This window comes from Podarcis tiliguerta (genome assembly GCF_965153285.1).
Source record: "Podarcis tiliguerta genome assembly, chromosome: 9".
NCBI lineage: Eukaryota > Metazoa > Chordata > Lepidosauria > Squamata > Lacertidae > Podarcis > Podarcis tiliguerta.
Window position 1 is genome coordinate 1,771,457 of NC_139542.1, and position 16,792 is coordinate 1,788,248.

Sequence of the window (16,792 nt, forward strand, 5' to 3'; positions counted from 1 at the left end):
TGGAGGATTCCCTGGTCCTGAATGGGGTAACTGTGCCCCTGAAGGACCAGGTGCGCAGCCTGGGAGTCATTCTGGACTCACAGCTGTCCATGGAGGCACAGGTTAAATCCGTGTCCAGGGCAGCTATCCACCAGCTCCATCTGGTACATAGGCTGAGACCCTATCTGCCCGCGGACTGTCTCGCCAGAGTGGTGCATGCTCTGGTTATCTCCCGCTTGGACTACTGCAATGCGCTCTACGTGGGGCTACCTTTGAAGGTGACCCGGAAACTACAACTAATCCAGAATGCAGCAGCCAGACTGGTGACTAGGAGCAGCCGCCGAGACCATATAACACCGGTCTTGAAAGACCTACATTGGCTCCCAGTACATTTCCGAGCACAATTCAAAGTGTTGGTGCTGACCTTTAAAGCCCTAAACGGCCTCGGTCCAGTATACCTGAAGGAGCGTCTCCACCCCCATCGCTCTACCCGGACACTGAGGTCCAGCACCGAGAGCCTTCTGGCGGTTCCCTCACTGCGAGAAGCCAAGTTACAGGGAACCAGACCAAGGGCCTTCTCGGTAGTGGCGCCCTCCCTGTGGAACGCCCTCCCACCAGATGTCAAAGAGAACAACAACTACCAGACTTTTAGAAGACATCTGAAGGCAGCCCTGTTTAGGGAAGCTTTTAATGTTTGATGTATCACAGTATTTTAATATTCTTTTGGAAGCCGCCCAGAGTGGCTGGGGAAACCCAGCCAGATGGGCGGGGTATAAATAATAAATTATTATTATTATTATTATTATTATTATTATTATTATTATTATCACCCCCTGGCCAGCAAATCGGCTGGTTCTGGGGGCGTGGCCTGCCCTATTTAAGGTAGGTGTGACCGGGGATCTCCCTCTTTTCCCGCCTACCAGCTGTTCCTGTTCCTTTAAGGTTTTCGTTCCTCTGACCTTGCTATGGACCTCAGTTAGTCGCCATTGAGGGGCCTGGTAGGAATTTTTCCATGTGGCAAATTTGCACCAGCCCCTTGGTTTTCGCCTACCTCGTAGCAAATTGTCACAACTTTCTGGGTATTCGCGGTTAGGCATTGGTATTGTTCTGTAGATGGAAGAGGGGAGGTATCGCCATCATCTGCCCCACATACTGAAGGGTAGTCCGGTAAAGGATTCCGGGGGGCGTGGCCCTGTCTGGGGAGGTGAGGGCCTAAGGCACGCCTCCTATCGGTGACCCCGGGGGAGTTCCTAGTTGATGTGCATCAACAGGACTCCCCCTACTGGTGGTTAACCCTTCCCAGACTTCAAGCAGACGGGCTGGAGTTGGATATAGTCGGTTAGGACCAATGCCTAAGCCAATACCGCTCATCCCTTGTAACCAATAAACTTGTGGCCTTATTTAGCCCATTAGCCTTAATAATTGTGTCATGTGTCTTTATTTCCACTGGGGGGAGGCGGGAACTCGCCATGCAAAGGGCTGCCTTCAGGTGTCTTGTAAAGGTTGTCTAGTTCCTTATCTTCTTGACTCGCGGGTCGCATGACTCCAGACCCTCCAGCATTTCTCTGATGAATATAGGGATGTACTAAGGAAAAGCAGGACATTCCGGAATCAAATCAGAAACCGGGACGGCTTCTGTAAATCCAGGACTGTCCCTGGAAAATAGAGGAGCTTGGAGGGTTTGTGATTCCCTTCCAACTCTGCCATTCTATAACTCTACGAAGACCAAGCCTAGCTCAACCCAAAGAGGATTTGCCTCACCGTTTCCGCAAAGACCGAGAGCCTCCCCTCAGCCGACTTGTTGAATTCCTTCTCGTCCACGGCCAGCCCCAGCCACAGTTGCACCCGGATCTGGGCCGGGATCCTGGGCCCCATCTCCTCTCCTTGAGGACACTGAGACAAAACCGGGAAGAAGCCGTCAAAATCCAGCATCCCTCTGCCTTCCAGGGCGACGGCTGGATCACAGCTCTTGCTGAAAGCCCCACTTCGCCCCCCCCCCCCAAGTCTCATCCCATCCCTATTTTGGGGTGTCAATCATTTCGTTTGGTGGTGCCTAAACTTGGGAACTCCCTGCTGGTTGATATCAACTCTTTAGGGCACAGCTAAAAACAAGCCTACCCAAGTTACTAAGGAAGTTGGCAAGAATTATATACATATATATTATTTATAATTTTCATTTTACAACAAACAAAAAGCAAAACACTCTTAAAAATCAAGTTATTACATATATCGTATTTCAACTCCCCTCCCACTCTTTCTGCAGTTCCTTATGTTTATAATATTCCTTATGTTTATAATATTTCCAAATGAAAACTATTTATTGCTTATCAGAATTTGAACCTGTTTCAGTATTTTAACTTTGGGTACGTTTTAAAGTATTACTGTGTATTTATCCCAACCATTTTACAGTTTTCTCTCTTTGCAAAACTGCGTCAAGGTCGTTATTTCTGCAATCCGGCGCCCTAAACATTTCACAAAAGGAATTGATTTTCTTTCCTTTTTCCTTAAAGACATTTTGGCACTGGCGGAGCCTACCTTCAAGAAAATGGTCTGGAGCTTCCCGCAGTTTTTGCCGCAGCAACTGGCCCCGCTCCGGGAAAAGAGGACCTCGTGGGCTGGCACCCGCGAGTAAGCTACGCGCCGGTCTCCCTGCAACATCCAGATGACCACGTCTGGCAGGCTGTTCTGAGGCTGGAAAAGAGGTTTGGGGGCAAAGCTGTTCAGCTTTTTGCTCAAGATCACGAAAAAGGCGTTTTAAAGCTATTTTTATGGGGAAACAGGAAAAAAAAACCGGCATTGTCGATATGGGCTGCCATATGCCTGGATTTTACCGGACATTTCCCCGATTTTCACATGGACACTGCTGTCAACCACAGGATTCCAGATATGTCCAGGAAAATCAAATGTATGGCAATGCTACTCGTGAGTAAAGCCAGGCGGCAAAGAGGGTGACTACATTCTGCATGGACTGGTTGCAGGGGGACATGTGCAAATGGCTTTAGATACCTATTAGGTCCATAAATTACCATATAGCATATATTCAACAAAAAAACCAGCGACAATTTGTTGTTGACAAAGGACAGCTGGACATATAATGGGGCCCATTACCTTCAGGAGCTGAGGGCCTCATCAAACATAAATCAGGCCCTGCCCAGATGTTTAGAAAACTGGTTTTAACTTTCCAAAAGTTATTTTAACTTTTTGAAAGCCTTCGATCACTGTTGACCATTCCTCTTGTTTTATCTTTTTTGCAAACCACTTTGAGGATTCTTTTTATAGAAGCAAGTGATGAAGAAGAAGAAGAAGAAGAGTTTGGATTTGATATCCCGCCTTTCACTCCCTTTTAAGGAGTCTCAAAGCGGCTAACAATCTCCTTTCCCTTCCTCCCCCACAACAAACACTCTGTGAGGTGAGTGGGGCTGAGAGACTTCAGAGAGGTGTGACTGGCCCAAGGTCACCCAGCAGCTGCATGTGGAGGAGCGGAGATGCGAATCCGGTTCCCCAGATTACGAGACTACCGCTCTTAACCACTACACCACACTGGCTCTCGATGTGCAAACTTTACGAAATGAAGAAATGCGAGGCAAGGCCCTCACCTCCTCTGCCATGGATTTCAGCCTGGAGAGCCAGTCCTCCGCCTGGTCCAGCACCATCTGCAGGTCAGAGTCTTCATGCTTCAACCTCAGAGCCGCCTCGACAATCTGGTTGAGATTGGTGGTGCGGAAGCGATACAGGAACTTGTCTAGATGGGTGCTGGTTGGTTTCTGGGTGACGTCCGCCAGCGGCTGGCTGTGGAGGGCAAAGAGCAGGAGGGAATCACCCCAAGGGTTTGTCAAGAAGGAGATCCCAATGCGAGGCTGACTCCAGAGAGGACATGTTAAGGATAACAGTTTAACTGCATACTAAAATGCAGAGTTTCTATATGTGCTAAAGCAGCTAGCAAAAAGAAGTACAAAAGCAAACATCAGGAAAGGGGGGGGCAGGAAGTGAAGAAGAAAATTGTGTATATGATGATAAATGTTTGGGAATATTTTTGGAGACTTAATAAAAATGATACATCTATAAAGAGAATGCCAGCATGTGCATTGTTGAAAGGTTTGACATTGGAAAATTCCCCTGAGGTATACGAAAACTCACTGGGTGTTTAGCAGGCTAATAATTAACTCAATAACTCAAAGTAATTTGGACGGATTTGTAAAAATCTGAAAACTAATAAAAAAAATATTTTTAAAAAACTTAGCGTTTTCTGCTAGTTTACACGTGAGTGTTTAACCTTAGATCACACGATCAAGGTATTCAATTGCAAATCTCCATTTTGAAGGGAGTTGTCTTGGTCTTTTATTCCTGGCCAAAGTCAAAGAAGGATGTGCTAATGATGCCTCTAGAGGAGAAACAGCCTCAGGCAGATGGAGGCTGTAAGGAGAGAGACTTTTGAACCTAGGTCTGTTTAGAATTATATTATATATCTAAAGAAGATGCTGAGCCCATGCTTTGCAAAGCATGGAATCATTTGGATGTACCATTGATTTGGTTTTGTACCTGCTTGGGAGAAGTTTTAGTTAGTAAATCTTTGCATCATATTTCTGGGTCTGGACAATTTGTATTTCCAAAAAGGAGTCCGTTTTTATGCACCCAATTGCTTCAAACTGTGCAATATTAATATTTGCAATAGGTTTGTCTCCTCCCTGCCATAGCTCTGTAGCACAATATCTGCCTTGCAAGCATCTCGGGGGCAGATAGTCAATTTATCTTGCTTTAAGTGCTGAGATACTTATTCTGAATTGCATTGTGATCTTTTTATCATATAAGCTGGAATCTTTCAGAAGCTTTGCTTGGAAAGGTGGACTACAAGTATCTTGAGTCAGCATTTCTTTTTGATTGAACAAACCAAAGCAGAATCTGTTGCCTTCCTGTACAAATCTGAAATCTTTCCAGCCTTCACGCCTCTATCTGATACCTTCCTTTCTTTGCCCTCCATTGGAAATGCACTTTGCATGCGCCTAGAGACACCCTTTCCTTTATCACAAAATTTGGAGAAGCGTGAATTTCAAAGGACAGTTCTATTCCCATCAGCTTCTTGGGTTCGAGAAGGTAAACACAACAAGGGCATTGGACTGGATCAGTCCAAAGGGACCCATCTAACCTAGCATCCTGTTCAGATGTCTGTCAGAAACCCCGGCCCTGCTCCCGAGTAACTGTGCATAGGCTCATAGTCTTTTAAAAAAAAAAATTGAACCTACGGTACCTGGTATTCCCAGTTGGCTCCAATCCAAGTACTAACCAACCCTAATTCTGCTTAGCTTCCAAGATCAGACATGTTCAGACTGATAAGGCCACAGGTGCTTTTTTCAAATTAAATTCTTTCAACATATACCAACAAGATACAGTTTTTTAAAAATGAAATATCCTACCCTAACCCGGAAGCTGCCGTTCAGATGATAGAGGTCCAATTAAACCCAAAGGACTTCTTATCCCAGACTATAGGTAAAGGTAAAGGGACCCCTGACTGTTAGGCCCAGTCTTGGCCAACTCTGGGGTTGCAGTGCTCATCTCGCTTTATTGGCCAAGGGAGCCGGTGTACAGCTTCCGGGTCATGTGGCCAGCATGACTAAGCCGCTTCTGGCGAACCAGAGCAGCACACGGAAACGCCGTTTACCTTCCTGCCGGAGCGGTACCTACTTACCTACTTGCACTTTGACGTGCTTTCAAACTGCTAGGTTGGCAGGAGCAGGGACCGAGCGACGGGAGCTCACTCCGTCGTGGGGATTTGAACCGCCGGCCTTGTGATCGGCAAGTCCTAGGCTCTGTGGTTTAACCCACAGTGCCACCCGCATCCCAGACTATGCTTTGCATCAAAGGCAACAAACAGTTTAAGTTTTATAAAATAAGGGGGGGGGGGTCCTCTGTTTTCAGCTTCGTCCATAATAGAGCTCTGCCATTCCGTTGCAAAGGAACCTTTGGGCTTTGAGCCTCATGCCAATTTTATTTCAGGCTTTAATCCCCCCCCAGGTGCTGTCTGCCTCTTGCAACAATTTGTCAAGGAACCACCCTCTGAGTTCTTCCAGGATCTCCTGGCTCTGAGCTGCAAGAAGAGAAGAACTTAGCAGAGGTTTGAGCTGAAAGTGAAGACCGTCTCCCGTGAAAAGATGGAAAGGAGCCAACTCTGGACACTGAGACACCTTTTGTCCAGTAACTGCCTGTTATTTGGACCAAAACTAGCCTGCATTTAGCAACCGCCGCCTTCCCTGCTGTTGCCATCGACACGACATCATTTCCGCTTCTCCCAGGACAGCTGCTGTGGCTCAGTGATTTATTCCAAGCGGAAGCGACAGACCACAGGGCAGGGGGAGAGAGAGGGAGGACAAGAGCCCAGCCTCCACAAAACGCTGGCTTGGCAGCTTCGCCAGCGATATCTCCCCCCGGTTTATTTGAGTTTTTCTTGGAAGGAGGCTTCCCTCCGGGAAAGCAAAGTCCCGGGAATTGACCCAGGTCACGTATGACACACGCGCAGCAGACCCGGGGGTGTCTTGGGCCGTTTGCAAACAAGCACGGCTTCTTATAGGGGGTAGAAGCATCAGCAAGGGGGGCAAAGAGAGAGAGAGAGCAAGAGAAGCTCCTTCTGGGGGGCTCAGGAAAAAACACCAGGAGCTGAGAAGATGCAGTGACACCCATCCCTCATATTGAGCAGTTTGTTCCTGGAGCATTTCCAGCTGTGCCATTTGGACTTTGCCAGCGGCTCCCAGTTAGCTTTTGCCTAACCCAGGGTTTGGGGACACGGGTGGCGCTGTGGGTTAAACCACAGAGCCTAGGACTTGTTGATCATCTATTGTCGCATTTGCATAATGCACTTGAAACACACTCACTAGAAGGACAGATCTTTGGCCACCTCATGAGAAGGGAAGACTCCCTGGAAAAGACCCTGATGCTGGGAAAGATGGAGGGCACAAGGAGAAGGGGACAACAGAGGACGAGATGGTTGGACAGTGTTCTCGAAGCTACCAGCATGAGTTTGACCAAACTGCAGGAGGCAGTGGAAGACAGGAGGGCCTGGCGTGCTCTGGTCCAGGGGGTCACGAAGAGTCGGACATGACTAAACAACTAAACAACAACAACAACAACATTTTCATGGGAGAAATGTTGGAACGTATGGAGTTATGCAACCCCCGAGTCATCTGAAGGCAGCCCTGTATAGAGAAGTTTTTTTAAAAAAAATGTTTCATGTTTGATTATGTTTTTCTATATGTTGGAAACAGCCCAGAGCGGCTGGGGCAACCCAGTCAGATGGGTGGGGTATAAAAAGTACAATTATCGTGATGCGATGGGACATCCATATTTTCATGGGAGAAATGTTGGAGGGTAGGGAGTTAGCTGACCCCTGAGCCGTCTGAAGGCAATCCTGTAGAGGGAAGCTTTAAAAAAATATGTTTTATTATGTTTATATATATATTGGAAGCTGGCCAGAGTGGCTGGGGAAACCCAGTCAGAAGGGAGGGGTATAAAAAGTAAAATTATCATTCTGCAGAAGGACGTTCCTGTTTTCCTGGGAGAAATGTTGGAGGGTATGAGTTAGGAACCAGCCGTGAGGCCGTGAACTGGAGGCGGCTGTCTGCCCCCCCCCCCCCCCAATTGAGGGTCTGCCCCAAAACACAATGAGGCCCATTCAGGTAGGCAGCCCACCAAGTGGAAATTTACGACCTGCCTCAAGTATCGCTTTTTCGAATCCGTGCCTTGGCTCGGCCGATGCTCCCAGCCAGAAGGAGGGCATTCTTGGCTGCCAGGGACCCCCTCCAACCCAAACAACCCGGCTCCTAACAACCCCACAGAAAGAGGCTCGCGGCCCCACAGACCCCTACCTGCAGTCCGCGATGACCTCATCGATCAGCCGTGCGACAAGGGTGTCCAGGTCGCCCACGGAGCACTTGGCTTTGATGGCCAGCTGAACCAGAGCCAAGTTCTCTTCCTACATTGGGGAGAAAAAAAACACACTGCTGGAGTCACACATGCACACAGACCACTAAGCTAGACTGCCAGATTGTGGGTGCGCAAGCGAGGGCGGGGCTGTGTTGCAGGAATTTATGTATAGGTTGGGGGGGTTGCCCCTCCAGCAGATATCATGCACATGCAGCCCACTACCAAAATCAGCACAATCGCTTTTGTGACTTTTGTGATTTGTGCCTTGTTCAAAGGGCCTTTGCTGCACGATACCAAATGTAAGAATTCACTGATAAATGTCTCTCTGTACTGGCTCACTGGGAAAACTTCAGAAATTCATATAGACAGGTGAGCTCAGCTACTCAGCAGCCCCTCTGCCTGAGTGATAATTCCTGGCATCCTGATACCTGAGTGCCAGACAGGTAGCCATTCCAGAAATCACAAACCCAGATGAAGACAAAAGGGTGGGATTCACTTGGCTGGGAAACAGGGAAATGTAAATATCTCTTTTGTTACACTTGATGGGTGTTTGGTGGAGGGCAAGGGGAACCATGGGGCAGGGTCCAGGATGCTCAGATTCCTGCCACCAGACCTCCCCTTTCATGATGTAACCGTGATGTATGAGTGATGTAGTTTGGGGGGGGGTGTAACATGGGGATTAGCAGCTAATGAAAGTTTGGGTTCTCTTTTGTTGGGGGCTTCCACCTTGTGGCAGGTGGGAGTCCTGTCGCGATAATCTTCAGTCAAGACCAAGCCTACCGGTTGCTGTTTTGCTCTGCTATTCCTGGCTGGTGACCTTGTTTTTTGTCCAAAGGAGCCCTCAGATTTCTCTGTTAATAGCTGGAAGTGTTTCACCAGCTACGGCCATTCCTGGACACGGAGAGGTTTGCCACAGCAACTCATGCGCTTGTTGTTCCAAGTCTGGGTTGCTGCAATGCACTCCGTGTGGGGATTCCCTAGTGTTGCAGCAATGGCAGGATGCTGCAGCCCAATTGCGACAGGAGGGAAGCCTTGGCAGCATCTCACTCCTGTGCTCAGAGGGGGCACAGCTTGGCAATCTCAGACCCTCCAAAGGGTCCCTGTTTTCCAGGCACGTCCCTGATTTAGAGAAGCCGTCCCGGTTTCCAATTTGATCCTGGAATGTCCCACTTTTCCTTAAGGGTAAAGGGACCCCTGACCATTAGGTCCAGTCGCGACCGACTCTGAGGTTGTGGCGCTCATCTTGCTTTATTGGCCGAGGGAGCTGGCGTTTGTCCACAGACAGCTTCCGGGTCATGTGGCCAGCATGACTAAGCCGCTTCTGGCAAAATGCCATTTACCTTCCCGCCGCAGTGGTACCTATTTATCTACTTGCACTTTGACGTGCTTTCGAACTGCTAGATTGGCAGGAGCAGGGACCAATGGGTGGGGGAACCCAGTCAGATGTGTGTTGGGTATAAACAGTAAAGTTATCATGATGGAAGGGGACGTCCCTATTTTCATCGGAGAAATGTTGGAGGGTCTGCAATCTGCTGCCAGGCCAGGTTCAAGGTATTAGTATTATTATATAAAGCACTTAACAACTTAGGATGAGTTTCGCCATGGCACTGCCTTGCCCCACAAGCCCCCACTTCGGATGGGGGACTTGGCATTAATACACATGCCCGTGCCATAGAACACAAGTCCCACACATCGTTCACTGAGGCAGGACTGCCCTTTGGAACTGCCCGCCACTTGATCCCAAGCAGACTCCTTCCCTGCCCTCTTTTTGGCACCTGCTAAAAGCATCCTTGCTTAGACAAGACAAGCCAGATGCTTAGAACGTTTGTGGTAGTTTTAATCTGTTTTAGTCTGTTCTGTTGCGCTTTTGACCTTCTGTATTTATTATTATTATTAATATTATTATTGCCTTTATACCCGGCCATCTGGCTGGTTTTCCCCAGCAACTCTGGGCAACTTACAGCATATCTAAAAAGGTAATAAAAAACATAAAGCATTAAAACCCTCCCAATACGGGGCTGCCTTCAGATGTCTAAAATAAAATTAAAAAATATTAATGGTTGTGATAATTTTATTGCCATACCTTTTTAGAAATTGAGATTGTTTTTTCCCTACCATCCAGTAGGAGATACATTTTATAAAACGCATATAGGGCAGGAAAGCAGAGGCCCCTCCCAGCCTCTGTGTGCTTGTGGCAAGCTTGCAGCCCTCCCCTGAGCCAGTGCAGAGTGCTTTCTCAGGACTAGGTCACTTGGGGCTGTCCAGGGGGGGTGTTGCCAAGTCGACTGGTCTCCCGTGAAGGCAGAGAAAGGCCCCCAAAAACGAGAGGAGGGAGCGTGTTAATGGGAGACGTTTAGGTCACTCACCAGCCGGTCCGCAGCACCACAGAGGCGGTTCTGCACGTCGGTCCTGTGGCTGATGTCTTCCCAGTAGGAGGAAAGGACCACCACCGGTTTCACGTTGCCCCACGGCAGGTAGTAATACTGGCAGCCTGCAGGGATGGAAAACACCAAAAAGCCCCCAGCCAGTGAGACAAGGAGACAGAGACACAGATATATCTTACTTTCTGCCGGATCAGGCCAATGGCCCAACTAGTCCACACGCTCCAACATTTCTGGATTGAAAACAGGGATGTCCTCTTCCGTGATAATAATCTTACTATTGATACCCCGCCCGTCTGACTCTGGGCAGCTTCTAACATATATTAAAATATAATAAAAGGTTAAACATTTCAGAAAAAAAACCCTATCCAGGGTTGCCTTCCGATGTCTTCTGAAGGTTGTATAGCTTGGGGGTCCTTGGCTTGGGGGGGGGGTCACATAACCGCATCCCCTCCAGCATTTCTCCAATGAAAATAGGGATTTCCTAAGGAAAAGCAGGACATTCTCAGATCAGGTCAGAAACCGGGATGTCTTCTGTAAATCCCGGACTGTCCCTGGAAAATTGGGGCCCTTGAAAGGTCTGCTAGTGTAGCTTCCTCTTCTCCCAGGGGCCAAGCAGATATCCTAACGGGAAACCGGCAAGCGGGATTCGAACACAAGAGCAACACTCTCCCCCTCCTGCTGTTTCCAGAAACTGGGATTTGGAAGCACTGAGGCCTCCGACTGCAGAGGACAGAGCAGAACCATCCCAACTAGCAGCCATCGATAGCCGTCTTCTCCATGAATTTGCCCAATCCTCTTTTAAAGCCGTCCAAGATGGTGTCCACTTCCAGTGGAAGGGAGTTCCGCAGGTTAACCACAGCTCAAGAATCCCTGGTACTGTTTGACAGCAGAGCAACCTCCTTGATGGAAAGGTTGGGTGGCCGCCTCTCTGGGCCCATCGATCTGTGGTGCCTGCTTTGCCACGGGTTGGACTGGATGACCCTCAGGGAACCCTTCCGGCCGCACAATTGTGCGACTCTACAAAGCGATTCTATAAAACTTGATCGTTCCCTGCAGCAGGACCTGCCCTTTGGAACTCCCTGCCACTTGATCCCAAGCAAGTGCCTTCCCTGCCCTCTTTTTGGCAGCTGCTAAAAGCCTTCTTGCTTAGACAAGACAAACCAGATGCTTAGAAGGTTTGTAGGAGTTTTTAATCTGTTTTAGTCTGTTCTGTTTAGTCCTTACCATCAAACACGGCCCGGCTGTACTGGGTGGTGGAGGCCAGAGGGAGGCAGGTGCTGTCAAACTTGTTGCCATAGTTGCCCACGCTGACCTCAAACTGGATGGCATCGTCCACGTTCTGCAACATGGTGGCCGAATAGAAGGCGGCAAAGAGAGAGTATTTCCTCCGGCGAAGGTACTTCTGCCATGCGGGGAAGAGGAAGGAGACAGACGGCATGGATCGGGCCCGCCAGAGTCTCGGAAGACCCAGAAATCGGGGCGTGGGAGTGCGGTGCAGTGGTTAGAGTGATGGGCGTGGAACCCGGAAGAGGGGGGTTCAAATTCCCACTCGGGGGGCTGGCCGCTACCTCCCTCTCAGCCTAACCCTACATTGCAGGGTTTGTGTTGCGAGGATATTGTGGGGGGAAGAGAAGCATGGATGCCACCTTGTGCTTTCCTTGGGGGAAATGCTAATAATAATAATAATAATAATAATAATAATAATCCACTTCCCCCAGGGCCAGCTAGTCCTGAAAGTCGGAAGTCACTGTGCAGACAAAAGCACTTTTGCATTTTATAATTATGAGAAATGTAGAGCTGGAAGGCTTCCGCAAGCATCATATGATTACTATTAATTATCATTAAATCAAACTTAGGAGTCACTCCTTTTTTTGCAAAACTCTCTTGTCCTCCAAATCTCATGCTGCGATCAACCTGCTGGTCTTTAAGGTGCCACGAGACTTTTCATATCCGGAAACTGGCTGCCAAAAGCAGTGCCTGGGTGCAAATTGTCAAAATGTCTGGGAAAATGCAACCCCTGTTTGGGGTGATTCCCCTTAAAAATAGCTCCAAAACCTCATTTTCCCCCCGAGATTTCCAACAACTTTAGGCAAAAAACTTTCCCTTGTGTTTGGATTCTGCTGCGAGCATCCAGCCCACCGGCCTCAAGAGGGACCTCTGGGTGATTCTTCTTTTTCCTTTTTTTAACTTTTATTGATAAATGCAATACTTACAAACCAGAACACTAAACAAACATATTATACATAGATGCATACACCTCTCAACTTACCATATTTTTTGCTCTATAAGACTCACCTTTCCCCTCCTAAAAAGTAAGGGGAAATGTGTGTGCGTCTTATGGAGCAAATGCAGGCTGTGCAGCTATCCCAGAAGCCAGAACAGCAAGAGGGATTGCTGCTTTCACTGCGCAGTGCTCCCTCTTGCTGTTCTAGTTTCTGACTTAGCCCCTCAGTCCCTTCCCCCACCTCCCGGAAAAGCCCCCAAGAGCCACACTCCCTTTAAAGAGCCGCATGGGCTTTGATGGGCTGCCCTTCTCCCTCCTCGGGGAAAAGCCTGCAAGCGCCGCACACACGCTCCACGCGGCTCGTGAAAGGGAGCGCTGAGCAGAGCCTGGGATGCATACAGGCTCTGCTCAGCGCTCCCTTTAAAGCAAATTTTTTTTATTGCATTCCCCCTCTAAAAACCAGGTGCGTCTTATGGTCAGGTGCATCTTATGGCATGAAAAATACGGTAGATTACAAAAAAAGAAAACGGAGTATGTTTGTTTTCTCTGGGTGATTCTTTCATCCTTCGAGATCCAGAAGGAACTTCTGGGTTTTTTTCCTGATGAACATAAGTGGGTCAGACCAGAAGAATATATTTTAAAACACAACTGGAGGAATATATTTTTTAAAAAAACACAGAGACAGACAGACAAACAAACAGACAGTCACACACAAAAACACACACACACACACGGAGTTTGCAAGGTGGACGGCAGGGAATGGCAGCTCTGTGGTGTCTCTGGGAGGACCTGACCTTGTGTCCAGAAGTGAAGGGGGTGTCCTGGGGGCGCCTTACCTCCACCAGCAGAATGTCATCGGGAGGGATGTCCCCGACCTTCTGCTCCACGTGGTCCACCAACTTGGTCTCCAGCTCCACCAGCAACCGGCCACGATAAGCCACCCCTTCTCCCTGGGGGGTGGAGGAGAAGAGATCTAGCCAAGTCCTCCAACATTTCTCCCATGGAAAGAGGGACATCCCATTGCATCATGATAATTTCCCCATTTATAACCCCCCACCCATCTCATTAGGTTGCCCCAGCCGCTCTGGGCAGCTTCCAACATATAGAAAAACATAATACAACATTAACTTCCCTATACAAGGCTGCCTTGAGACGGCTTGGGGGTCGGATAACTCCATCATTTTCCCCATGAAAATAGGGGTTTCCAGAAAGTGGCCGTCCAAATCGTGGAAGCTTCCAGTCTGAAGGGACCCTGAGGGTCATCCAGACCAACCCCCTGCAATGCAGGACTTTGTGTTTGCCCCATGAGGGGATCGAACCTGCAGCCTTGGCCTTACCAGCACCATGACGCATTGCTGTCTCCAGCTGTGGAGGCTGGGCAGAACCATGGTGGGTTGCCATATCTCCAGATTTTCCTGGACATTACCAGAAAATCCAGGGGGACTTCCGAAAAGCGGTGGTTTGGCAACCTAACCTAAAATGCTCAACGAAATTTGGGTTATTTCTCAACAACTTTGGTGTCTTTCTAAAAAAAGAACTCAAAAACTTTGGGAATTTTCTCAGCCGTTTGTTTGTGTCCAGATTTTCACTTCTGGAAATATGGCAGCCTGAGGCTAGCTATTCTATACTGCATCAGTTATCCCTGCTAGTAAGTTGTACTTATTGAATTTATTAATTTGGGGTTTTCTTTTCCTATCAGGCTTCCCTGAATGCAATACCCACATTCAAAGATTCCTGCGCTTAATATCCTGCCGTTTCCGGGTTCCCTCTCCTGACTTTTGTACTTGACCAGGAAGAGATGCTCCGGCAGTGATGAGGACGGGGAAGAGAATGTCCCTCTTTCCACGCAAGGTAATATCGGAGACTACGCCGCAGCGTTTATCTCCATTTATGGCGTACGGTCGCGCCCCGGACGCTTCTCCCAACTTTCCTCACCTTTCCCAGGTTGAGCTCCTCGTAGGGGTCCGGAAATCCCGTGAACTCCCTGGGGCTGCCGTACAGGTTGACGTAACAGGGGCCAAAAGTGGGCAAGAAACCCAGCGCATCGTCCACTGCAGGGAGACCGAGAAGGTGAGACGGGAAGCAGTAGCAGCGCTGGCTTGAGAAATGTGGACTTTTCTGGACTGACCGGTGAGCTGGAAGGGGGCCGAAGCAAGCAAAGCGCCAGCACCCACCCAAAAGAAACACACAGGGGGGGCCGCTAGGGTGATGGGGGCCATGTCCCAGGACACCAAATTTCCGTAAAACTCATTTGTTTGTCTATTTGCTTGCTTGCTCACTTGTTTCAGTAAATCTGCATGCCATTTGATTGTAAAGTGGTTTGCGGGGGGGGGGGGGGACAACAACAATAAAACAGCCGCATTTTCACTAAGGACTCAGCTACCTCAGTTCAAACACAGCATTTTGAATGTGTTTATAAACATGCAACACCAGATGGCGCCAGAGAGCATGAAAATTTTACACATGTTTTTCCATAGGGTTTTTCCTCCCTTTCATTAAAGGTAAAGGTAAAGGGGCCCCTGACCATTAGGTCTAGTCATGGACGACTCTGGGGTTGTGGCGCTCATCTCGCTTTAATGGGTGAGGGAGCCAGCATACAGCTTCCGGGTCATGTGGCCAGCATGACTAAGCCGCTTCTGGCAAACCAGAGTAGCGCACGGAAACGCCGTTTACCTTCCCGCCAGAGCGGTACCTATTTATCTACTTGCACTTTGACGTGCTTTCGAACTGCTAGGTTGACAGGAGCAGGGACCAAGCAACAGGAGCTCACCCCGTCGTGGGGATTCGAACTGCCAACCTTCTGATCGGCAAGTCCTAGGCTCTGTGGTTTAACCCACAGCGCCACCTGTGTCCCCTCCCCTTTCATTACAACAATCTAATTAATGACTTATTTATAGCGTTTTTTCCTGGGTGCAGATCCACCTAAGAAAAATTAAGAAAAACAATTTCATTCCATAAGTTAACACCTTTGAGGGATTGTTGGTTGGCTGGGGGGGGGGGGGTTTACAACAATTTAACATTTCTTTTACTACGATTGTTTTGTTATAACAATCTAATTTCTGACTTATTTACAGCATTTTTTTCCTATGTGCAGATCCACCCTAAGAAAAATTTAAAAAATAATTTCATTCTGTAAGTTAAAACTTTTCAGGTTTTGTTGGGCTGATTGCTTTTTTCAACAATCAAGCGGCATATAAATTTTACAAAATAGATAAATGAATAATAAAACAGAACAAAGCAGCCATTACAGTTGGAGTCGGGACAGTAAAAAGCCAGATGCACTGCTAACACTGCTAACAGCAACAAAACAGAGCATTGCACACAATTTTAAAGAAGAAGAAGTCCGGATTTTGAGCATGCCCCAAACACGAGTATTGGGGTGTCGAGTGCGAAAGGGAAGCCAAGTTTGCACGTGCAAAGGAACATACTGTTGGTAGCTTGGAAAGGCTTCACAGGGACAGGAAACTCCTCTGAGGTGCAAAGAAATGGGAGAGAAACCAGAATGTTAGGATCTCCAGGTCTCGGGGACAGAATCTGCACCCAGGATTCAGGAAAGGGGAGGCGGTAAGACCAGAACTCATGAACCAAAGTGGGGCAAATGAGGAGAGGAGTTAAAAAGAAGGCAGGCATGGGGTCTGGGGGCTCCTAAACCCCACATCTCCAAGGGTGGGCACAGAAGGGACCCAAAGGGTCATCTAGCCCAACCCAATGTAGGAATCCCAGCTAACATGGCGCTTTGAAGCCCCGATGCTTCCAAGCACTGCACACTGGTCTAGGCAAGAACCAACAACCAGCTGAATAAAAATAATTATAATAATAATTTTATCATTTCTACCCCACCCACCTGGCTGGGTTGACCCAGGACTCAGCTACATTCGGAAAGAAACTACGATTTGAGTGTACTATAAACATGCAACACCAGAGGGCGCCACAGAGCAGGACATTTTTATTATCACTTTCCATAGGGTTTTTTTTTTCTTTTAAGGATTTAATTTCTGACTTAATTAAAGTGTGTGTGTTTTCTCTCTGTGTGTGTAGATCCAGCCCCAGCCACTCTGAGCCACTTCCAATACATATAAAAACACAATAAAACATCAAATATTGATGTTTGGGATTGACTGTTGAGGATTGCAAAGAGCCACGGATCTGCTAAGGGGCTGTGCCTACAAACCGGCCACATCTTTGGCCAACAGCTCAGAGGTTCCCTATTCCTGCCATGGAGAGAGGAGGGAGTGATTTGAGGGTGGAGGGAATCGAAGAGAGGAAGACCAGCAGGGCAGAAGCCGCCAGATAT

The 16,792-nt window shown here is 48.2% G+C and overlaps 1 protein-coding gene across 13 annotated transcripts in view; it reads right to left on the reverse strand.

Annotated features, from left to right (window-relative positions):
- Positions 1–16,792, reverse strand: part of DYSF (dysferlin) — a 175,258-nt gene that overhangs the window by 106,958 nt on the left and 51,508 nt on the right. For 7 of the 13 annotated variants that reach the window (XM_083398131.1, XM_083398134.1, XM_083398137.1 and 4 more), the window contains exons 17-25: positions 15,927–15,968; positions 14,434–14,549; positions 13,335–13,448; positions 11,499–11,676; positions 10,257–10,381; positions 7,833–7,939; positions 3,576–3,768; positions 2,515–2,670; positions 1,741–1,872 (exon numbers count right to left, since the gene is read on the reverse strand). In XM_083398131.1, coding sequence (XP_083254257.1) covers positions 1,741–1,872; positions 2,515–2,670; positions 3,576–3,768; positions 7,833–7,939; positions 10,257–10,381; positions 11,499–11,676; positions 13,335–13,448; positions 14,434–14,549; positions 15,927–15,968 — 1,163 coding nt within the window. The remainder of the gene's footprint in view (positions 1–1,740; positions 1,873–2,514; positions 2,671–3,575; positions 3,769–7,832; positions 7,940–10,256; positions 10,382–11,498; positions 11,677–13,334; positions 13,449–14,433; positions 14,550–15,926; positions 15,969–16,792) is intronic. The other 6 variants (XM_083398138.1, XM_083398133.1, XM_083398132.1 and 3 more) reach the window with 1 other exon arrangement.